This window comes from Anas acuta, chromosome 14 (assembly GCF_963932015.1).
Source record: "Anas acuta chromosome 14, bAnaAcu1.1, whole genome shotgun sequence".
In the NCBI taxonomy this organism is placed as follows: domain Eukaryota; kingdom Metazoa; phylum Chordata; class Aves; order Anseriformes; family Anatidae; genus Anas; species Anas acuta.
In genome coordinates, this window is record NC_088992.1 from 13,710,651 (window position 1) to 13,734,037 (window position 23,387).

General features: G+C 50.6%; 1 protein-coding gene and 1 non-coding gene across 2 annotated transcripts; both read left to right on the forward strand.

The window, feature by feature from the left end:
* Window positions 1-1,015: 1,015 nt before the first annotated feature.
* On the forward strand, window positions 1,016-21,859 carry HSPA9 (heat shock protein family A (Hsp70) member 9). Its single transcript, XM_068697946.1, has 17 exons — window positions 1,016-1,460; window positions 2,798-2,856; window positions 4,216-4,303; window positions 4,395-4,576; window positions 5,095-5,219; window positions 6,430-6,503; window positions 6,589-6,695; window positions 7,430-7,592; window positions 8,245-8,337; window positions 10,099-10,308; window positions 12,723-12,950; window positions 13,705-13,809; window positions 14,640-14,757; window positions 16,368-16,462; window positions 18,589-18,681; window positions 20,300-20,440; window positions 21,084-21,859. The coding sequence occupies exons 1-17, from the start codon at window positions 1,368-1,370 to the stop codon at window positions 21,141-21,143; spliced, it is 2,034 nt and encodes a 677-aa protein (XP_068554047.1). The 5' UTR covers window positions 1,016-1,367; the 3' UTR covers window positions 21,144-21,859.
* LOC137864562 (small nucleolar RNA SNORD63) lies at window positions 13,192-13,259 on the forward strand. The gene has a single exon (XR_011101545.1). It is a non-coding gene; the product is annotated as a small nucleolar RNA SNORD63 (small nucleolar RNA).
* Window positions 21,860-23,387: the final 1,528 nt, after the last annotated feature.

A 23,387-nucleotide genomic window follows, 5' to 3' on the forward strand; every position in this document is an offset into this window, starting at 1 on the left:
ACAGGGGTGGGGGGCAGCTGAGGTGGAAGGAAGGGGCTTGGTGTTGAGCTCAGTGCGTGAATTAATCCCTGCCCTTCCCGCTGTCCTTTTTTTGATCTTCCTCGCTCTGGGATGAGGGTTCCCGGTTACAAGGAGCAGCTCTGCCACTTCCCTTTGTGTGCCTGCTGTTCGGTGTGGGAGCCACGGCCCTGGGAGAGGACCGAAGCAGAAAATACACGAGCCGAGCACTCTGGGGTGGGAAGTGTTGGGAGGACTTGGAAACGAGCAGGGCTGAGGGGCTGGAGAACAAATCCTACAAGGAGCGGCTGAGGGAGCTGGGGGTGTTCAGCCTGGAGAAGAGGAGGCTCAGGGGCGACCTTATTGCTCTTTAGAAGTACATTAAAGTAGTGAGGTGGGGGTTGGCCTGTTCTCCCACGTGCCTGGTGACAGGATGAGGGGGGAATGGGCTGAAGTTGTGCCAGGGGAGGTTTAGGTTGGATTTTAGGAAGAATTTCTTTACTGAAAGGGTTGTGAGGCATTGGGATGGGCTGCCCAGGGGGGTGGTGGAGTCACCATCCCTGGAGGTCTTTACAAGACGTTTAGATGTAGAGGTTGGGGATGTTTTAGTGGGGGGCTGGTTGGTGTTAGGGCAGAGGATGGACCCGGTGACCCTGAGGTCTGTTCCAGCCTAGGAACTCTGTGTTTGTGATCTCCTTTGAACGAGGGGCTGTGAGCTGAGGGAGCCCCAGCGCCGTGCTGTGTGCTGCTTATCACACTTCGGGGACTCTGCCTCCTCTGGGAGGCAACACACGCCTGGATGCCGCAGGTTCCCCATTAGCGCCCGGCTCCTCAGTGCCTCCCCGTCCCCCCCCCGGGCTCCCTCCCCGCCGCCTCCCCTCAGCCGCCTCAGCCCCGCCCGGCGCGCACCGCGCATGCGCGCCCGCCCCCGGCGCAGCCCCTCCCGCCCGCGGCCCCGCCCCGCCGGCTGCCGGCGCTGTGCGCATGCGCCCCGGCCCTGACGCAAGGCGGCTGCAATCGCCCCGCGCTTTCTCCTGCCCGACCTTGAGTGCGCGGCCGCCCGCAGGACCCCGGCTGCCCGCCGCTGTGCCGGCACCGGCAGCGCGCTCCCGAGGGCCCGCGCCTCAGCTCGGTGCCCGCCGAGCGAACCGCCGCTTCTCCCCAAACCTCTCGGTGCCGGCGCGCAGCCGCGGGGAGAGCGGGAGAACCGGAGCCTTTTCAACAATCTAACGGGAGGAGCAGGCGATCTGCGGGACAGCCCGCAGCGGGGGGTCCTTGCGGCGCGAAGCCCCCCCCCGCGCGGCCCACGTGTGTGGAGGCTTCCAGAAGAGCCCGGCCCGGCCCCGCCGCCCCCCCCCGCCGCCGCCGCCATGCTCAGCGCCCGCCGCGCCGCCGCCCGCCTGCCCCTGCCCCTGCTGCTGCCCCGCGGCGGGGCCAACGCTGCGCACCCGGGGCTCGCGCAGGTGCCGGGGAGGGGCCTGAGGGGGGGCTGGGGGGGGCTGAGAGGGATTTAGGGGGGGGGGCGGAGGGGCCTAAAGGGGCCTGGGGGAGGTTGGGGGGGGGCTGGGGGGCGTGGGGGAAGGAGAGGGGGCTGGGGGGGCTTAAGGAGTGTATGGGGGGGGGGCTGGGGGGGCTGGAGGGGGTTGGGGGCATGGGGAGAGCTCGAGGGGGAGCCAAAAGGGTGGGAGGGGGGGGCTGGGAGGGTTGGGGGGGAGCTGAGAGGAGCTGGGGGGGGTGAAGGGGCCTAAAAGGGGCTATGGAGGGGATGGGGGGGATGTTAAGGGGCTTGGGGGGGGGGCTGGGACAGGCCGAAGGGGGCCGCAGGGGGCTGCTGGGGCTGTGCGGGTGCTGGTCCCGATGGGTTCAGGCCCAGGCGGTGTGTGGGGGCAGGTAGGGGTTGTAAGAAGTGTCCCGTTAGCACTGAGCGCTGCCCTGGCGCTGGTGCGGTTTGTAGGGAAGCACAGGGCAGGGGTTGCTCAATTTCTTGATGTCCCCGCACAAAATGGTCCCGGAGGTCGGGCTGGAGGCAGGGGATGGAAATGAGTTTAGGAGAACGTGGGTTTAGGGGATGGGGCCTCCTGGGCCGGCAGCTCTTGGTGGTGGGTGTGCTCGGCACTGGGTCCTGTGCGGAGCCCAGCCTGAGCCAGGCTGTCACACCCCGCTCTGCTGCTGGCGTGGGGTAAGGCCACGAGTCCCAAAGGATCCCCAAAATACTCATGTGTTGGGGTGCTGTTGTTTGTAATGAGATGCTTGGCTAAAAGCACCAGGCAGAGGAAAGCACAGCACTGTCAGAGCTCTCTGAGACACCGATGTGTGTCTGAAGAGACACAGCTTGTGCAAAAACCACGTACAAGTTGTCACAAAACCTTGAGCACAGATCCCTCAAGCAGAACAGCGGTAGCTGGCCATGTGCAAGGCTTCAGGAGCTGGGTTAATGTTTCTCTGCTGCTCCTCGTCATGGGCTGAAGGGTCAGAGTTAAATCAGCGAGCTCATTTTTGTCTGCTTAACTGGTAGTGTGTGTGTAGACTGCTTCCAGTGAATTGCTCAGTTCCAGCAATAAATACTGGTATTATAAGGGTAGTAATTGTTTTTTTTGTTTGTTTGTTTTTTTTTTAATGGCAAACAGAAACTTCCTTAAATTCTTGCTTAGTTTACCCTTAAGGTTTAAAAAGAAAACAAAGTAATACAGGTTTGTAGTAGGGCTGTGCTACTTCAGAAATTGCCTTCCGCAGAAAGTCTTGGGCTGAAGATATCCTCCTGTTCAAACCAGACCTTCACGAGAACCTCTTTATTTTACAGACGTTCTGGAATGGCCTCAGTCAGAATGTTCTCAGAGCGGCATCCAGCAGAAGATATGCGTGAGTAGTGCCTTGCTTTTCCACGTCTGGATGTTTGATGTTTGTTTCGACCCTTGTGACTCCAGAGCTGATTATGGGAGTGGGAGATGGTGAAAAAGAGCAAAACCAGAGCTTATGCCTGTTATTTTCCTGAGGCTGTGTCTTTATCCCTGTACTGTTTTTTTTATTTCAGGGGAACTTTTAAGATTGCTCTTCCCCCCCCCCCAACTCTCTACCATGAGCAGCATCCACAAAATTCTTGAGATTTGTTTGATCGGAGAGGGAAAGGATGGAAAACTTGTTTTACACTGGTGTGAAACCAGGGTGACAAGCAGCTCTGTTTCAGTGCAGATAAAGCTTATTTCAAAGAGCTCGTGCATTTCAGTCCCTTGTTTTTCATGTTACAGGATGACGAGGAAGGGGCAGCGGTTGTATAACTTAGTCAGATGTTCTGTGGGCAGTGGGGATTGGTGACACGGGGCAGGAAATCTGCTTGTGTTAGGGAAACGGCCCAGCTCTGCTCAGTGCACAGACATGCAGTGGTTGCTCGTTTTGAGATCGCTGCCTGGGGCTGTGTGAACAGGAGTTAGAGTGGCTGAGCACCCCGGGGAGTGAGGCGGTGATATCCTGGTCCCTGGTAACATAAAAGAGCCCTGCTCTGGCTTCAGGGTGCTCCTCTATTCCAGAAGATGGCTTGTCTATAAAGCAGAACTAGAGTTTGGGAGTTCTCACCAGCCTTGAAAGAGGTAACACGCTTCCTAGAAAGAAGGAAGAGGTTTAAGTTTCCCCCATGTAAGAACCACTCCCGTTGTTCAGAATGAACTTATCACGCTTCAGGAGCAAACAGATGGTTCTTCCACGCTGCCTCAGAGGACCCTGCGTGGGCTTAGCTAGTTCTGTTGTCTTTCTGCACTGTTCACTTCATGCTAAGCAGTAGTAAATGAACTGATCCAATCTATTACTAGCATCTTGCCCCCAGGAGGATGTCGTCAGGCAAGCTGGAGTGCAGAAACCAAAAGGAACCCAAAACAAGTCCTGGAAACTTCATGTTAGGAGGGCAGGGATTGCTTGCAATGCAATCTGTATCTAAATCTTACTGGGTGTTGAGAAGATGCAGTTGAGATATTTCTGGTGAAGAGTGATGTTGTATTTAAACAAATCTGTGGGGATTTAGCTGTAGGTGGTCTGATGGAGTCGAGAGGCAGGAGATTAAATTCCAGTGCAAGAGTCAGAGAGCACCTTTGGGCCCAGAACAGCATGAGGGTTTGCTTCCATGTCTAGTGAAACATGACTTTGTCTTCCTTCAAACCAAAAGACTGCTGTATCTAGGTAGAATCTGCCTTTAGCAGTAATCTGATTTTCCTGTAATGCTCCTTACAGCTCAGAAGCAATTAAGGGTGCCGTTATTGGAATTGACCTGGGTACCACAAACTCCTGCGTGGCAGTTATGGAAGGGAAACAAGCCAAAGTAAGTCAAAACTCAACTGCAGCCTGCGGTCCCAGTCGGTGTTCTCAGAGGCGGTGATTTTTGATGGTGTCCTGGTGTGGCTTTCTCATAGGTGCTGGAGAACTCGGAAGGTGCCAGGACGACGCCGTCGGTGGTCGCCTTCACAGCAGATGGCGAGCGCTTGGTGGGCATGCCGGCGAAGCGGCAGGCGGTCACTAACCCACACAACACCTTCTACGCTACCAAGCGCCTCATCGGGCGGCGCTTCGACGACTCTGAGGTGAAGAAGGACATGTAAGTGGGGGTGGCAGGGCGATGCCACCTGCGGCAGGACGAGCACAAAACCCAGTGCTGCGTAACTTGACTGGTTGTGATTCAAAATGCAAACCTTGCGTGGGTGCCGAGGGGTCAAGCTGTCAGACCCTCGTGTTTCAAAGTTTTACTGCTTATACTCTGAGGACCACACTGTATTTTTTATTTGAAGGTTTTCAGAGAAGTCATCAAACAGTGCACCAATTTGTATTTCTCCTGAGTTTGTATTTCTCCTGAGAGCCTTGCTAATACTGTGCAGAACACTCAGCATCTACCAAACTAGTTGTTCCTTATTTTTGAGAGCTGTACCTGAATAAGGGCAGAAGTGTGTTGGTACTCCTGAGACTCCCTGGACCTGAGGCCGTTCAAAATTTCAGTATTCTCTGTCTAAAGCCTGCATTTGGTGTTGTGATGATGCTAATTGTAGGGGGTCCACGCTGGATGTTGATACAGAAATTCCAAATGGAGCTATTACAGTTTTTTTTGTCTCTTTCTTCCAGCAAGAACGTCCCGTTTAAAATTGTCCGCGCCTCCAATGGTGACGCCTGGGTGGAGGCCCACGGGAAGCTGTATTCTCCAAGCCAGATTGGTGCCTTTGTGCTAATGAAGATGAAGGAAACTGCAGGTTGGTGGAGTTTGGTCTTTGCCATGCACAAATACGAGCATGACCCTAGGACAGGGCAGCAGTAACTGGCTGTGCTGCCACGAGGCAGGGACTTCTGTGCTGTGGGAATTCTTGCATGGCAGGCTGTGCTGTGGCAGGGAGTGGTGATGGGCTCTTAGGAAACCTCAAGGAGGATCAGTGCCTGCCTTAATGTGGGATCTCTGGCAAAATATTAGTGCTTTACTTAAAACACACTCGAATTGAAAGCCAAGTGAGCCGATCTTCAGCTGACTTGAATGCACCCTTATTTCAGAAGGGGGAGCTCCTTTTCCTTGAAAACTGCAGTGCAAGTGCCTTCCTAGACTGCTGCTGAGCACGGGCTTTGGTGGCAGGGTTTTGAGGTGGCTTAGTTCTTACTCAGTGACCAGAAGTGTAGTCAGAGAGGGAATTCTTGAGGGACCCGATTTGTCAGGTGCAGGGAAAAGCTGCTTAGCCTGTGGTGACTTTGAATCTTTACTAGGAAGAAATATCCATTGTCCTGGAGATCTTTTTCCATTTCAATTCCTAATATAGTTTCTGGAATAATTTATTATAACAAATCAGTGTAATAGTAAATCAAATAGCTGTCTTCTGCAGCCTGGGTTGGGAAGTATTATGCAATCACTGTGAAGTGTTTCAAGGGCAGGACTGAGGCTTGTGACTGAAGCTTCATGTGAAGATTTTTTTTTCCAGTGTAAGTTCCTGGACACTTGTTGAAGTTGCCAAGAGTAAAATAGGAATACTGTTTCAAATGCCTGTAAACACATAGTGTGTGTATGTTATTATGTTATATATCTTGCCTATAAATGTTACCTACAACAGATTGTATGATAAGGACAAAAATGATTAAGTAGTAAATACCTTACATGCTGAACGCTCCAAAGAAACAGTAAACAACCTCAGACTTGCACGCTGAGAAGGGTAGTTATGCTCAGGAATTCTCCCTCGCTAATGGCATCCAGTTACTGATTGAAGTGCAGAGGTGTTCTGCCAGAAATCCACAAACTGTTCCATGGAAGGACTTGGTTTCTGCACTGTTCCCTCTGCATCTTCCCAGAAAACATAAAGTTCTTGATCAGGAAGCCATTCTCCTGCTAGTTCAGGAAAATTACTTCAAATCAAGTGGTAATAAAGTCGGTGGTTTTCTTTTTAATGTAAAAATAACTTCTTGTCTCTTCTTTTTATCCTCCAGAAAATTACCTGGGACATTCAGCAAAGAACGCTGTGATCACAGTTCCTGCTTATTTCAATGATTCTCAGAGACAGGTATTCACCAAGCTCAAAGGTTTTCAGGCTTATAGGCTGCATTCAGTTTCTCTCACTTATCAGTGCTCATTTTTTCCCCACTTAGGCTACAAAAGATGCTGGGCAGATCTCTGGCTTAAATGTTTTGAGGGTGATTAATGAACCAACAGCAGCTGCACTTGCATATGGTCTGGACAAGTCTGAAGACAAAATGTAAGCTCGTGTTCATAACATCAACCCCCTTAAATAAGTAATTTGCTTTGTAAATGCATATTCTGGACTGTTTTTTTCCTGAATCACTGGTTGGAATTCCGCCAAAGTAAACTCTGAGAAGTGAATCAATGCTGTGTCATGCCACCTGTACTCCATGTCAAGTATACTTGTTAAAGAAACTTCATAACTTGCAGCTACAGCTGAAATTGGCACTGCGTGTTGATAGCGATATTGCCTGCTGGTAGCAGTGACAAGTGTGGCTCCGGCCAGCTGGGTGAGAGGTGGTCACCAGTGGTGCTAAGGGCTGTCATAAAAGGGAGGTTGAGGTTTGGTGCCTGGTAATCCCCAGTTTGTATCTTTTCCTGGCTGCATTCAACCTTCTGCTGTCAAGGGTGGTCATAAAAATGCAGGGGAGGTTGTTACTGACTCTGTATTTGTGACTGGGATTGCAGTGCTGTGGAATGCCTCCATCTTGTAGGACATGTTTCACGATGGTTCTAGTGTCCTTGCCATTAGATGTCTTTCCTCAAAGGAGAGGAAAGAACTGCAGTCAGAGGGCTTCCACCTGGACTCAGTGCACTCAAGGAATGTGCACACTGATCTGTTCATTGTTGTTTTTAAAGAACTTTTATGGATGTCACCATGAGTTCTGCACACTTGCCTCTTGGGAAGAATGATTTTGAGCCACGCATCTTTGTCTAGAAAGTAATGTTTTTGTGTCTCTGTTCATGTAGCATTGCAGTCTACGACTTGGGTGGAGGCACTTTTGATATCTCCATTTTGGAAATCCAGAAGGGAGTCTTTGAGGTGAAGTCAACCAACGGCGACACGTTCTTAGGTGGAGAAGATTTTGACCAGGCTTTGCTGCAGTATATTGTTAAAGAGTTCAAGAGAGAGGTGAGGTATCTCATCAGAATTCAACCTCGTGTTATGTTGTCTTTTAATCCTGCTTAACTTCTGTGGAAGGATAAGAATTTTCTTAAATTGTTGTTGGACTTCTTTTGGGATCAATGGCACAATTGAGATTTAAAAGCATTGAAGTTAGCCTGACTTCCAGATTGTAGATCTATTTTCTCAAGGCAGAATGTTCCTCTCCTAGAAGACAGAATAAATAGCAGGGCTTCTGCTTTTTTTTTTTCTTCCAACGTAGCAGGACTACCTATTTGTAGTCTGCTTACTCTAACGAAAATCTGTGGGCCGACTGAATGTGTCAGCACAGATGTACGTGGTGCAGTGTTGGCCGTGGGAAATTGCGATATAATTCCAGCTCTGTTCCTTGCCTTAATACTCTGTGATGCAGCAGCTTTTCCCAGCTTTTATCAGTAACTTACTGAATAATCACTCCTAGAGCAGAGAGGGCTAACAGATGGTTTTGAAATGCTAAAGATGTTTGCCAGAAGTTAGAGAGATCAACAGCTAGAGAGAAGTTTAACAGGCTCTATTCCAACAAACATCTTTGCAGTCAAGAGTGATTAAAAAGGTGAACTGCAGTGATGAAAAGCTCTCCATGGCTAGCTAACAGTCTGCTAACATGTTTTTTGTTGCTTAGACGGGCGTTGACCTGACTAAAGACAACATGGCCCTCCAAAGGGTGAGAGAAGCATCAGAGAAAGCAAAGTGTGAGCTTTCGTCATCTGTGCAGGTAGGTGGCTGGGCTCAAAGCAGAGTATCAAAATGTTATATTGAACTGTTTTGGTTATTTTTGTTTCTAAAACTCTGAAGTAGCTGCTTTTCTCCTGTGCTGGCAGCTCAAGCTTCTGTTTAATCAAACAGCATTGGTTTAACTGCAAGTTCTCTTTCTCAGGACGGTCTCTCAGTGTCTGCTGAGGAGCAAAATCAGTTGTTAGAAGTGAATAATGATAATGGATGCTGCCTTTTGCTTGTGTTCTGACACCACGTTTGCTCATTGTGCAGAGAATGTGACCTTGTTCCCAACTCCCATGTTACAGAAGTATGATGGGCAGTAGGGAATTGAGCTGCAGTTAGTACTTCTGTGTGATGGGAGGTACTTAGGGCTCTGTGCAAGCAGCTCCAAAACCTTGTGGTGCTGCTCGCACCACTGAAACAGCTAATTTGTCTAATAGCAAGGAATAATTTCTATAAAGAATCTTATTTTCCACCAGAAGGGTTGCTTAAACAATGAGCAGCATATACACCCTTTCCTTTTCACCCGTTTTGTATCTTAATGTATTCAAGTTTGTCCTTTATTCACTAGTGAATAAGGAGCTGGAGAAGCAGCAAGCTGGGGGTGTAATCGTGCTGAAGTGAAATTAAGGTCAATTATATAGTAATTGAAATGGGGGCTCTGCCAATTTCTAGGTTCTGAATAAACATTATTTTTTTTGTTGGCCAGTGGGGAGCTCATAGCAAGGAGTTTAGGCCAGTCACAATGGGCGCATAGTTCTGCCAGAGACATAGCAGGCTCTGTTTGAACTGGCTTGAGAGCTGGCAAATGCAGGGAAAATGCTGGCAAATACCGGGAAAACTGAATTCCCCAACTCCTTGGTGGTGAAGGGAAAACAGCTCACTGCTGGCCCTGTCCTCCCTGGTATTTCTGAGCATGCCATTTACAAAGTGAATGCGCACCTCTAGCCTGTGGCATGGGTGTAGTTCTTGTTCTGGGAAGTTAAATCTCTAGAGCTTAAACAGTTTTTGTAGTCCTGATGATGTCATCATGATTCAGCACTTGAAGATGATTTCAGTGTAAGACTTGATTTTAAAATCCAGGGTGTGAATTTCTAAGACTATGCACAAATAACAATGAGAAACAGGGACGGTGGCCCATGGCACTGAACATTTGGGTTAAATAGCAGTGGGCTAGTTGTCAGACAAGCTGCTTGCCTTCAAACAACGGTCATGAGTTAGTTCCTTTGGGCAGCTTACCTTGTATGAAGTGTTAGGTAGTTGGGAGCAAAGTCTGGCTGAAAATGGGCTTTTGTGTTGTGCTGGAGGGAGGGAAATGAGGTAACTTCACAGGTTTCAGCTCTTACTTCCTACCTATGATAGAAATTAAATGCTGCTGCTTACAACCACTAGTGAAAAGATGGTTTAATCATTACTTCCTTTATAACACTGACAAACTGTGTGCATAAACCACAATCACACGAGCTGTGAAGAGCAAGAGAACACTTTTTCCATGACCATGAAGGACCTCAGAGTAACACGGAGTATTAAAATTGGTACTTAACAGTTGTAACCGTGAGCTGTGTAACAAAATCTTTCTTACCTCTTGTCTGCAATGCAAAATACAAACATAGCTGCTGCCAGGTGGGGACTGGGCTTTGAGTGCACAGGCACGTCGATGTTTTAGATCAGGCAGAACAGAACCTGTAGCTTGGTCTGAAACCTGTGTGGGGCTGCCTTGCTTTCTGTTTGTGGTTTTCACACTGTTTTTGTGCTGCAGACTGATATCAACTTGCCATACCTTACTATGGATGCCTCTGGACCAAAGCACCTGAACATGAAGCTGAGCCGCTCGCAGTTTGAGGGCATCGTGGCTGATCTGATCAGAAGGACGGTAGCGCCGTGCCAGAAGGCCATGCAGGATGCCGAAGTCAGCAAGAGTGACATTGGTGAAGTCATCCTCGTCGGTGGCATGACCAGGATGCCGAAGGTATGAGATATGTCCCCGTTACGGGCCCGGCTGGCACAGCTACCAGTGCTGCTGCTGGGGGTGATCTATTACGGAAAAGTTCAGGGTCTGGGCACTTCAAGGCTCCGGCTGTTGAAGGCCCCCAGGAGCAGAGCAGACGTGCTTGGTAGTGCTATGAAAGCAGTGCCAAGGGACTCCTCTTCCTGCAGCTCAGCTGGGGGTCGTAGCTGAGTCACAGTTTAAAAAGGCAAGTGGGAGGTATCAGGATTTGAAAACTCATCCTGGTTTCCTGCTTTTTGTGGACCAAACACGAGCAGTATTGAGATGAGCAGTGTGTTTTTTCTGCAGAATTCAGCATGTGATAAAGGTCCACTTCAATGACAGTAACCTCTCGGTAATCTCTGGCACCCACGAGCTTTCCTCGCCCGTGCAGGGCACTTGCAGCTAGCTCTGAAGAAACCTCAGAAGCACAACTATCCAGTTACCTGCTGCTTGGGTGTGTTTGTCTTTATTCGAGGCGGTGCTGGCTGTTGTCAGGCACGCTTAATCGGCTCTTCTCAGTGCTCATTACCTAACACCTGGACCTGGCGTTCTGGTGATAAGCACCACATAACTTAAAAGCTTGCTCTGCTGACGTGTACAGTCTTGCAGATAAGGTGCTCTCTTCTGGTAATTTGCCGTTTTTATTCATAACAATGCAGACTGTTAGCTCCCCTGAAGTCAGTGCTGAACATGTATGTGCGCAGCTGTCTTCAAGGGTACGGCTTATCCTTTTCTGCAGAGATCAGCAAAATTTCATTCCACAGGATCTGTCAGGCTAGGACAGCTTGTTTTGCTGTTACTGCTTGTGATTGACAGGTCCTTGCTAGGATAATACATTGTGCATGGTCCTGCCTGGGGTTTTTAGTTCCTTTTTTTTTCCCTCTCTCCCCTTTCTGATGTGTTACGTGAGCCGTGGGGGCTGCAGGTGATGTTAGTGTCTGCAGAAGGTCACCCGGGCAGCGGAACCAAAGGGATGAGATAAGGAAAAGGTGCTGCTCTGGCCAAAACTCAAATGGAATAACTGTGCTAAACCTTCCCAAAGGCCCTACCAGTCCAGTTGGGTAGAAGAAAAATGGTGAACTGTCTGTGAAGTGAGGAATAAAGTGAGGAAAATACTTCTGGAAGTGGGGAAGCCCTTCCTGAAACCTTAAGTATCCTTTAAGGGTGGGAGACAGCACATAAATACTCCCCTCACCTTGTTTATGTCCCGTGCTCATGGCTCTGAGGTTATGTAAGGCTTTCCTGCGTGCCCATAGCCAGGGTGAGAGCTCTGGCTCCAGGATCAGTGCCCGTATGTTGTGCATAGCACAGAGTGTTCCCTCCTGTGTTGTTGTTTGCTAGGAGGGAGCTCGCCTGCTTTGGAGCTCACGTGGCCAGTACTGCAGGAAACATAAAGTGGGTGGTTAGAAGTAATGGCTCTTTTGTGCTGTAAAATATGCCTCCGGAGGGAAAGACTTGCACTTAATTATATGTTCATGCACAAAGTGTCTTCCTCTGCAGGGAGCGCTGCCTGCAAATGTCTCTTGGCTCGCACACGGAGTCGGACGCTTGCTTACAGCGCGGTTTGCCAGGCACACGGTGCTCACCTGTGCAGATGTTTGCCTGCTGAGCGCGCTCAGAGAGGCAGGATGCTGTGAACAGGAACCAGGCTTCACACCCTTCTCAGCAGGGGAGAGAAACGGGCTGCTGAGCTGCGGCTCTCACTGCATTCCCTTCTGGGTACTTCAGCAGTAAATCTGTTGCAATCACGAGCACATCATTCCAAAGGGGCAGAGCAGTGAAAAGCTAATAACACAGCTCAAACCGTCTGCTGACATAGCAATCTACCTCTCTGGTGAAACAGCCCATTAAATAAAGAGTTTGAAAACGCTGCCCTTCATACACTTTAATTTTTTTCTTTATTACATGCAAACAAGATGAACTGTCCTTCTGTTCTGGAGACAGGGCACAGGGAAGGTCAGAAACCCAGAGTTGTGCTGTCCTTGGCAGCTGTGTTCTGCCTGCTGCTGGCTTCTACAAGTTCCAGGGGAGCAGTCCTCGGCTCCTGCGTGATAAACATGGGGTGATCCCTCCTGAATGAGGCTGGGCTATGTGAAAGGATAAATGCAGGTGGGGTGCACAGGTTGATGGGCAGCTGGAGAGCTTGACTGCAAGAAAATCTCCAGAGAAAAAGTTTTTTAAACTGCAGTAAGTGCATGGAGCAGGGAGCAGGGAATGGTGGATTAGGGAGCAACCACGAGCCTGAGGTTTAGTATTTCTCTCGTGCCACCAGGTAAGATGGCAGCAGGACGCTAAAGGCAAAACCTTTGGCCAGGGCTGGGGCGTTCTTGTGGCTGCAGCACCGTGCGGCGATGGCCCGCTCCCCATCTGAGCTGTGCTCTTTCCCCATTCAGGTGCAGCAGACTGTGCAGGAATTGTTTGGCCGCGCTCCCAGCAAAGCAGTCAATCCCGACGAAGCCGTGGCGATTGGCGCGGCTATCCAGGGTGGCGTGTTAGCTGGTGACGTTACCGACGTGCTGCTGCTGGATGTGACTCCCCTCTCCTTGGGCATCGAGACCCTGGGAGGAGTCTTCACCAAGCTGATCAACAGGAATACCACCATACCAACCAAGAAGAGCCAGGTACGAATGGGCTGTGTCCAGCGGAGGTCTGAGCACCGAGCAAGGCTGCCCAAAGCATCCCATTAGGTAGTCTTCTCTCCTCAGCTGGCAAAAAGAAGCAGCTTAGGAGTCAAGGTTTAGTGTCCGCCCATGAGTATCTCTGCTAATTGTTAGCGTGCCCAAAGGAGGAGGATAAAATCGAATCCCTGTGTGCCAAGATATCCCGGGGTGTCTGCAGCCTGCTCAGGATTGCAGCGTGCGTGTGCCATGATGTAACTGTCAACACATCATCCTGAAGGATCGTGTGGAGACCTTCTGTAACTGAGCACCGCGCCCATCTGAGACCTCCTTTCTTCATCTGTGTGCCTTGGAAACTTTTTTTTCAGATGTTTTCTTGTACTGTGGGCCTCTAGCAGACTTGGGTGTGATCCTTTCTCTTGCTTTGCCTTGGCTGGCTCTCCTGGTGTGTGCTCCTACTGATAACGCTTGTTCTCTGTGGTGTGGGGCAGGGACAGGAGTCTTGTTGCTTCAGGAGGAAGCGTTCTGGTAATGTGGCTGCCTGCCAGCGACCGAAGCCTGCTGCTGGCATGGCCTCGCCAGCTTTTGTGTGTTCAAATGCGTATAAGATGAGATGCCAGTGAACTTGGCTGTGGCTACTCTTGGTGCTTTGTTGTTTAGTCAGAGCTTTTTAAAGGAGCAGGAACGCATGAGCAGGAATCAGTTCGTGTGGTGCAATTTGCTAGCAGTCCACTAACTCTGTGTTTGTTTTCCACAGGTGTTTTCTACAGCTGCAGATGGGCAGACTCAAGTGGAGATCAAAGTATGCCAGGGGGAGAGGGAGATGGCGAGTGACAACAAACTTCTTGGCCAGTTCACGCTGGTAGGTTGGCTACTTGGTATTCCTGACCTTAATCTTGACCTTCTTTGAGAAGTTCAAAGCCTTTTCCATGTCAGGCAAACCCTGAAGGCAGCGTTAGGGGGGAGTTGTCTTACAGAAGATATTTCACCCTATTTGTAACGTAAAGAAAAAAGCAGTCCCTGAAGTTAAAGCCTGATGCTGGGACAGCTTTTCAGTGGCAAGGGACCAGCTGGTGTTTAAATTGAGCTCAGAGTTTCCCAGCAGTGCTAGGGGATGCTCATAATGTAGCTTTAGTGCTAGGCACAGTCACCTACTACAGCCTTCTCCACTTCTGGGCATGAAGAGCTGAAAGAGCTCTGTAGAGCCAGACGTGCTCCGCAGATAATCTGAATGCTGGCCTTTCCTCCCCTGTTACAAAGACAAGGCTCAGAGCAGGCTCCAGGCTCGGTGCAGTCCCTATAGAGCAGTCACTTTCCAGCCTGGTACCACTCTTCTGCAAGCACGTGTGGATCTGCCCAGCTTCTCAGAGGACAGTTCAGCACTTGGTGTGTGCAGCACGTGGCTGACTGTGGCTCCATGCACAGAATTGGTTTGTTCAGGTATCAGACAGCAAACTTTGACAGAGCCATTGGATCTTGCTGTTGCTAAGAAGTAGTTCCTAAGGTAGGAGTCTGTATGCTGTTAAATCTGTTCAGATGCTGTTAATTCCCCACATGGTGCCAACGGGCATTTTGAGGGCTCAGCTCTGAGGCTTAGTTACCGGTTGATTTACCTGCCAGATCACCGAGATGAGGTGCCCAGCGTTGGAGCTTTGCACCCTGAGCTAATGGCTGAGCTCTTCTCCTCCTCAGGTTGGGATTCCTCCGGCGCCACGCGGGGTGCCCCAGATCGAGGTCACTTTTGACATTGATGCCAACGGTATCGTTCATGTGTCAGCCAAGGACAAAGGCACCGGGCGCGAACAGCAAAGTAAGTGCTCCGGGGTGCTGCGTGGGGTGGGAAGGACAGGTGTGGAGCAGGGGGCTGTGCCCTGGAGGGACAGAAACCAGGGACTGGGAATCCTGCACCTTGTCCCTGTGCTGTGCTCCTGGGCACGCTGCTCCTCATGGAGTGATCTCTGCCACCACACAGGTGGCTGAGGCCGCTTGCGTGGAGATGCCAGCTTTTAAGGGAGAAATCAAACTGGGGAGACCCCTGTAGAATCTGAGGCTGAGTACACCAGCCTTGTGCTGCCACCCCATTTTGGTTCTGAGGCAAAGATCTTGAAATTCAGGCATATTGAAGCCGCAGGTATTTTGCAAAACTACTTGATTGGCTTTCCTTCGTTTAGGCTGCAAACGTTCCTAAATGGCAGGGGGCTTGGGGACTTCAAGCTGCCAGCACGTTGTGCTCTGTGTGCAATGAAATGTTAGGCCCAGTGTTCTGGGGTAATTAACAGCGTGGTTGACTCTTTCTAAAGCCCTGTTGTGGGCTTAGAAAATTAATTTGAAGCATTTGTAGATTCCCCTGGTACAAATAGATCTCTTTTGTGCCTGTGACTGGGAAGGCTCTATACTGCCCTTCAGTCATTTCTTGGAGGGAATGACTAGAGCAATCAGATGCATGCTCCAGTTAAGAAAAATACTGTTAACTCTACTGGCAACTCGAAGGTATGTGGTGTTCTTAATCATGCTGCTTGGCTTTTGGCATAAACGATTCCAAAAGCACACTGCATGTTACTTTGATTTCTCTGTAGATTTTTCCCTGTGACAGCCTTCTAGCTCTGAATAAATAGGCAACTGGAATTCCAGTTGCCTGTCTGTCTGCAAATATGGTCCTAAGCAGAAAGCTGAACTCCTCATCCCACAGCTGCATCCAAAGGACGCGTGTGTGCCTTTGTTTAGGATTTCATACCACTGGCAAATACTACATAAAACTTTGGGGCCTGGTATACCTGTTTTTTTTGACTTTGCAGTATCCAGGATGTCAGTCTACCCAACCAAATCATGCTTCTCTGCAGAACTTGGTTTCTGTCTAGACTATATGTTTGGGCTTTTTGACACAAACGGGGAAAAATAGGGGACCTTCAGCAGCCCACCTATGTAGTCATGCTGTGCTTGCTTATCAAGGGCAGCGTGATAAGGTGGGTAGGGAATAATGTTACTGTGCTACCAGCCTGAACATCTGTCCAGTAGTGAAAGGAGTCTGTGTCCTGATAAAAAGGGTTCAGTGGTGGTGGGGTTTTTGTGTTGTTTTTCTGGGTCTTCATTTTTTTTAATCTCCCCCCTTTTGGTTTGGGGGCTTTTTGTGCATGTTTGCTATCCAGGAGTAACTGAAGAACAAGGTGATCACAAAGAAATAGGCAGGAAGTGTCTGGCAGAGCTGGGGAGGAGGGAAGGAGGGATCTAAGATGTCAGGCTTGTATCTTGCCAACTGCATCGCAGCCCCTTCAAAGGCTGGTTGTCTTTGTACTGCCCACGGGGTCTGCACAGGTGCAGAGTCCCTGAGCAAGGCTGCTGCTGTGGAGAGGGTTTGGGAAATGAGTCTCCTTTCCTCAAAGAGAGGGCAAGTCCTTTATTAATGTTAATTCTCTAATGCAGTTGTTATCCAGTCTTCTGGTGGCCTTAGCAAAGATGAAATTGAGAACATGGTGAAGAACGCAGAGAAATACGCGGAGGAGGACAGGCGAAGAAAGGTAAGGTGACTGCTGCGGCACCTCACAGCTTGCAGCCCGCCTGCTGGGTGCTGCCACTGTGTGCCCTTAACCGTGCTGACCTTGAAGGAGCTGCAAGTTCTTATCCCCACCGCCCTGAGCCGTGGGCCCATGTTGTTACCTGGCTATCTGCTTGCTTCCCCGTATCCAGTTCAGACCGTGCGGTTGCAAGGAGGGTTGGGCTGGGTAACTGGCCCTGTGTGATCAGTAACATAATTCCTCCCTGAAGAGTTACTGGGGCTTGGAGGCAGCAGTAAGCAAACTCACCTGCCTGACAGCTTTGCAGCTATAGCTGATGCTTTCTGTCACCAGTGCTCGTTGCTGTTCAGCTGCCTGTTATCCTGGCTGTTTATCTGAAGGTGGCCTGCTGCAGCCAGGTTCTCACAGTGGTGGCCTTCCATTTAATTGCAGGCAGTACAGGGAAGATGCAGACTACTTAGGAGTTTATTTTAAAGCCAAATGTATAGAGCCTGCTAAACAAAGCTGTGCACTACATCCTCTTCCTTCCTAAGTGGGAAGTTGCTTTCTGTAGTCCTTAAAAATCTCACTGCCTGGCACCTTGAATGCTCAGTACTTGCCCTCAGCGCAGGTGAAGCCGTCAGGAGGTGTTTGAAAGCCTCGCTGACTTTGTCAGGAAGGTCTGATGCTGGCCATGGCTGAGCGGCTGAACCTGTGATACTCGCAGGGTTAATGGTTGGAACTAATTGGCTTAATGAGGGTAGACCTAATTAATGACACTACTAAATATGGAGCATTGATTTTTAAAGCAGACACGAGGAAGGCTCAGGGATATGACACCAGCGTATGTTCAGTGCTGGCTGAAGCCGCACGCTGCATTTATCTGCTTTGTGTGCCCCTAGGCTGTGTAAAGCTGCCGCAGGTACTCACGGTAGTGAAGGGATCAGAAGAGGACTAGAGGAGAAAATGCATGGAATAAATTCACATGAAGCAGCCCCTCTGTGCTGTAAGAGCTCTAGATCCACAAAAGATTGGCTTAACCTGCAGGTTAGGTGCAGAGCACTTGGAGACTTTGGTCTGGAAGCCCCACTGTTCAAATATCTGCATCATTGCCAGGGAGCGTCAGTGGTGGCACGGCACTTGAAGAGGCTGTGCTGAAATTTCCTGTTGCCACGCTTTGACTTTGTACCTTAAATCATGTAGGGGGTGAGTTCTGCCCTGTTACAGTCCAAGTGGGATTCATCTCTGCCCAGTTACCACATGGAGGCTGCTTTCTTAGCTGGCACTTCTGTCTCTTTATAAGATTTGCATAATTTGATTGTCAAAGCTCCCCTGTTACACCTTTCTGATCGTGGTTTTACCACCATGGAAGGAATCCAGTGCACAGACAGATAGCACTCTGCTGGACTTAACATCCTGCTGTCAACTCTGGCATCCCACACAAAGCACACACACAGCATAGGCACTAAATAATTGATCACCTGCTTTCCTCCCTGAGTCTCCTGAGCGTATTATCACACCCTTGCTCAGGTAGACTCGTCTTTGAAATGGGGAGGGCTGAGTGTCCTAGAGGCTGTTGCTGATGAAATAGTTCACGCTGACAGTGGGACTGAATTATGTCTGAGAACTACCACGCCTCTGTCCTGAGAGCCTTCTCAGTCACCTGTTGGTCATCCTCGCAGCACTAATTAATAGTTCCTACCCAGCACAGTGGTTATTTCCATCATTGAGTTGTTACACGTACTGCTAGTAAGGAAACACCGGTAAAACAACCCCACATTTGAGGTGTCTCTAGTGCCCTCGTTGCTGAAGAAGCCTGAGAGTATTCTTGAAAAGCTCTGTGGCTTCCTCAAGGAGCAGAACATAGAGCTGAGCAGTCTCTATGCTGGCTCGCTTTTTTAGCCTGCCAGTCGTGGTGCTTTGTTGGTTGCTTCTGTTTTTGTGGGTGTCAGAGGAAGGAATGTCTCAGACCCTCTGTTTGGGCTTCAGTGCCAGAATACCTCTGGAAGTGGTTGGCTTGCATTTCCTTTTTCCACCTTGCCATTAAGAAGGGCCCTGGCTGGGAGCTGGAATGGCGTTGGGGGAAAGAAATGTTAGTCAGCATGTCAGGCAGCTTGTAGCAGGAGGCCCTGATGAGCTCTCTTCCCCAGGAACGCGTGGAAGCCGTCAACATGGCCGAGGGCATCATCCACGACACGGAGTCGAAGATGGAGGAGTTCAAGGATCAGCTGCCAGCAGATGAGGTGGGTGACACCCCCCGATCCGTGCGGTTCTTTGCCGTGTCTGCTCAAACTCCTGCTGGGCTCCTAGCTGGCTCTGGGCGCTGGCACCAGCTCCGTGTTGGCGTCCTGTGTAAAGGTGGCACAGTCATCGACTCGTCTGGGTTCTGCATTGGGTATGGCAGGATGTAAGAGCATACTTATGGTGAGATGGTTGGAGTAATAGCAGATTTCGAAGTGCAAGTTGGGTGTCAGTGAAGACTTAAGAGCCTGGGAAGCTGCTAATGAGAGGTTTCTGCATGAGTTGTGTCCTTGGGCTGGCCTTGCAGGGATTTGATAAGAACTGGCCTGTGTCCTGCATAAGAGGAGAATTTTGCTCAAAAGCTAGAGATTCCAAGCAGCGCCTGCCCGGTGTTAGCAGCTTTCCCTTGTCTCTGCTGTGCAGCCCTGGCAGTCTCGGTGGTGTGAGCACAGCATCCGAGAACTGGGAGGCAATGAAAATGATGGCATCCACTTAGCTCCAATTTTCCTTCTATCTTTGGAGTGAAGTGGATAGTTAGCGTCAAAGGAGTGCTTTCCGTGCCTTTCTAAGTGACGGTTTAATTTCAACATTATGAATTTCAAAAGCCAAGTTTAAAACAGATTGCACAATCTTCAACTTAACAACTCTTGGGAATGGGATAAAAGGGGCTCCGTGAGGCATTTGAGGGAACAAGATGTTGGTTTGTTGGTAAGGAGCCTCTGATTGCTTTAAATTCTGCCTTTCAGCTCAGGTCCTCTGTGCTTGGGACTATGACTGCTGGAGTTTTCTCCCGCAGGAGCAGAGCCTCGATCTCTGTTCTTTGCAAGGACTGTTCCCTGTGATGCTTTCCGGGGGAATACCGAGGGAAAGAGGGGTAGCAGTGCCTGGAGGAAGCCCTGTGTGCTCTGGGTGGAGCTGGGAGCCTGGCACAGAAGGCCTCGGTTGCCTTCCCCATCCCACAGGTCTAAATGAGGAGCGCTCTGCCCACGTTTTCCCTGCGAACGCTGCTGAGCAAGCGCTGGCGGCACAGCTGTCCCCCAGTCACCTCCCTTCTCCAGGCCTGCCAGAGAAATGCCAGACTGTGTGGAGGGTTTGACAGATGGCTACAGGAGCTGGGATGAGACCGTACTGCTTTTGTTTGCCTCCCTGCTCCTCCCACGTGCAACAAAGGGATTAAACAGGGTTGTGAGCAGCCTTACTCGCTGGCTTCCTGACAGTGCCTTAAATATAGATGAAACCCAGCTTGCTTTTCCCTTCACCCTGGCTCCCGGGGTGGCTGGCTGGCTGGCGAGGTGTGCCAGGGAGAGCAGCTCTCCTCCTTGGCGGGCTGCTTGGTCTCTGCAGTGCTTTCTGTCCTTGGCGCCTCTGCCGAGACTGCAAACGAGGGGACCGCTTAATGCCAACTGCGGCGCGTTTAGCGAGGTGGACACGTGCCCACTGAGAGCCGAGCGCAGTCCCAGTCCCTGCAGGCCATATGGCTCCATTTGAGACTCTAACTTCCCAGCTTCTGGCAAAAACCTGGAGTTTTGCTGTGGCCACTAGGTGGGTGAAATGGCAGGAATGAGATTTTTTTGGTGAAGGCGTGCAGCTGCATCATGTTTGTCCGTGTGTTCTTCGCAGTGCAACAAATTGAAGGAAGAAATTGCTAAAATGAGGGAACTTCTGGCTCGTAAAGACAGCGAAACGGGAGAAAACATCAGGCAGGCAGCAACCAGCCTGCAGCAGGCTTCCCTGAAACTCTTTGAAATGGCATACAAGAAGGTAGGTTCATGGTCACTTACATTTTATAGCGCTCGGATGGGGAGGAGGGAGTTGGGCCACCAAACATTTAGGCACAAACTGTGCTGGAGATGGTGCTGGGTTTTCCCCTGTGTCTGCAGGTTATCTGAAGTAATGTCTGGAGTGACCCGAAGATGATTCTGTAACAGGCCTGTTCAGCCTGCCTAAAACCACAGTAGTCAGGCCAGGGGGGATTTTTTTCCCAGTGAGAGGCCCTCCTGTCTGAGCCCATTTTGGCAGACGTGCCAAAAAGGTGCTGACCCTGTCCAGGGGACGTGTGCCGGGTTGGAAATGGCACACACGGCCCAGGTGACCTTGGTGGTGCTAAGCTGGGGAAAGCTGCTTTGATGTCAAACTGACAACGTTCAGTGCTGCAACGTAAGCTCGTCATGTCCACTGGGAACGAGTAAATAACGGGAAGATAATTTCCTTCCTCTTAGTAGCAGTCATGTGGAGATCAGGATTGCTTCCATTCTCCAGTGGACAATCACCCTTTTTCTCTGGAGAAGGGTTTCTTCAGTCTAGAATTAACCTAAACAGCTAGGTAGGGGGAAAAAAAAAAAAAAACATGTCTGGGGAGAAACATGTTTTTGTTGCTGCCACTAAGAAGCTGTCTCTTTCACAGATGGCCTCAGAACGAGAGGGTTCTGGAAGTCCAGGAGATCAGAAGGAAGAGAAGCAATAAGAAGTCTCGGCCTTGCCTTGACTAGAGCACAAAGAGGCGGTGGATGTTCTTGATGCTTGGGAGAGAAGGCACCTTCCTGAGCAGAAATGGGCAGAATTCAGACTTACTGTGTTTTTGCAGTATTCTATATATAAAAATTCTTTAATGTATAAACTTAGTGATGTGTCTGCTAGGTAAATTGTCACATGATGAAAGTTAATTCATGCAAGACAAAGTTCGAAGCGTTTGGCCCTGCGGTATTCAACTGAGGCACCTGAGGACTTGCTGATCATTTGTTTCTGATACTTGACACAATGGTGTGCTAAATCTGGTACCGGAGCTTGGAAACCATGTTAGTGAATCGAGAGGTGGAGAGGGAGGTTCTGGTGGAAGCAGGCGGGGAGTGACACCTGTTTGGATCCTCCTCGTGGATCGGAGCACTTGTGAACAGATCCTGAGGCCTGTGAACAGCAAGGGCAAGGCTGGTTACGTTGCTGGAGAACATCCAAATCTGCAGCCAGTGCCCTTGTTCTGGAGGAGGGGGGGTCTCCAAATTTAGCTGTAACATTTCTTACAAAAGAGGCTACACAGAAGCTGCGTACTTTTACTTGTCTGAGCCTTCTGCTCCATCCTGTGTCTGTTCTCTGCTTATGGCAAAACAATTTCCTGGACAATAAAACTGTTATTGGATCCATTCTGGATTTTTTTAAATAAAAGCAGAAAAGTGTCCAACCTGGCGTTCTTGGTATCGTGGCCTTTGTTGGAGAAGGGGAGGCTGCCTGGGACAGTTCATGCGAAGGAGCAGCCAGCTGTGGCAGCGCTGGGGTCTGGAATTTGTGCTGGACTCAAGTGCAGACAGAATGCAGCTGGTGCCTGCCCTGGCACACCGTCACCTCTTGGAGCTGTTGCTCCTTCTCTGCTGGTGCTGTGGGCGCAATCTACTGCAAGGAGAGCAGATCTTCCAGCTGCCTTTATCTGACAGCTGGGATGCAGAGCGGAGAGGAAGGGGGTTATTTTTCCTAGCACTAGGCACTTCCCCTTTTGGGATGGCTCTGAGGCCTGGAGCCACAACCCTTCCTTGTCCTTGTACTCCTGGGCTGGTGGGGGACTGAAAGCGGCTGCTTCAGACACCGAGACCTCCCCAGCAAGAAAACCTCAGGGGCAGCTTCCACTCAAAAGTGAAGGGAGAAGTGACCTGCCCCCCTGAAGCTTTTTCCTGTTGCCACATTAAGGAGCAGTGAGCGACCTACCTGTGAAGCAAAAGGGAACCTGGAGCATTTCTGCCCAGATAGAAGGTGTTGAAGAAGAGGCCGGGCACAGCCATGGGGAGAGATGGGAGGCAAAACGCTGCTGGGGTGAGGGCAGGCTGAGGGGGGTGTGTGCTGGGGGTGTGAATTGGTGGCTTCGTTCCGTCCCGGCACAGCCCCAGCCCTGTCCTTTGTGGGAGCAGGGCCTGGGAGTGCGGATCCCCCCTGGGCAGGCTGCAAGGAGCTGAGCACTGAGAACAGACGGCTTTGGGGGAAAAGGTTCGGAAACGGCCCCCACAGGGGGGCTGCTGTGCCCAGCCTGAGCTGCGGGTGGGTGCTGGGTGGGCTGGGGGGGATACACTGGGACAACTGGGGTGGGGCTGGGCTCCTGCTGCAGCCTGGGGCCCGCGGGGTGAGGGCAGGGGAGCATCTTCATCCTCATCACCACAATCTTCATCATCACCATCATCTTCCTCACCACCATCACCTTTATCACTACCATCATCCTTATCACCACCACCCTCATCTTCTTCACCGTCATCACCACCACCTTCATCACCATCTTCTTCCTCACCACCATCATCATCCTCATCACCATCATCTTCCTTCATCACCATCCTCCTCACCACCACCCTCATCTTCTTCATCTTCACCACCATCATCTTCTTGATCTTCATCACCGTCTTCTTCCTCATCACCATCATCAACCTCATGTCGTCACCCTCATCACCACCACCTTCATCTTCATCTTCCCCACCATCTTCATCGTCTTCACCACCACCCTCATGTTCTTCATCACCACCACCTTCATCTTCACCATCCTCATCCTCATCCCCTTCACCCCCCCACCGCCCTCACAGCCCCCGACACCCCCCCGGCTGCCCTCCCCTTTCTCGCCCCTCCCTGTCGCGACACGCCCCGCCTGTCGCGACACCCCGTGCCCCCCACGGGGCCGGGCGGTGCACGCCGCTCACCGCCACCCCTCAGCTCCGTGCGCTAATTAACCCGGCACTAATTA

What these genes read in the sequence shown, in the direction of transcription:
- HSPA9 (XM_068697946.1), top strand. Translation starts at nt 1,368, where the DNA reads ATGCTCAGCGCCCGCCGCGCCGCCGCCCGCCTGCCCCTGCCCCTGCTG. An exon ending in AGGAGGACAGGCGAAGAAAG is followed by an intron (nt 16,463 to 18,588) that starts GTAAGGTGACTG and finishes TCTCTTCCCCAG; the next exon opens with GAACGCGTGGAAGCCGTCAA. An exon ending in TTGAAATGGCATACAAGAAG is followed by an intron (nt 20,441 to 21,083) that starts GTAGGTTCATGG and finishes TCTCTTTCACAG; the next exon opens with ATGGCCTCAGAACGAGAGGG.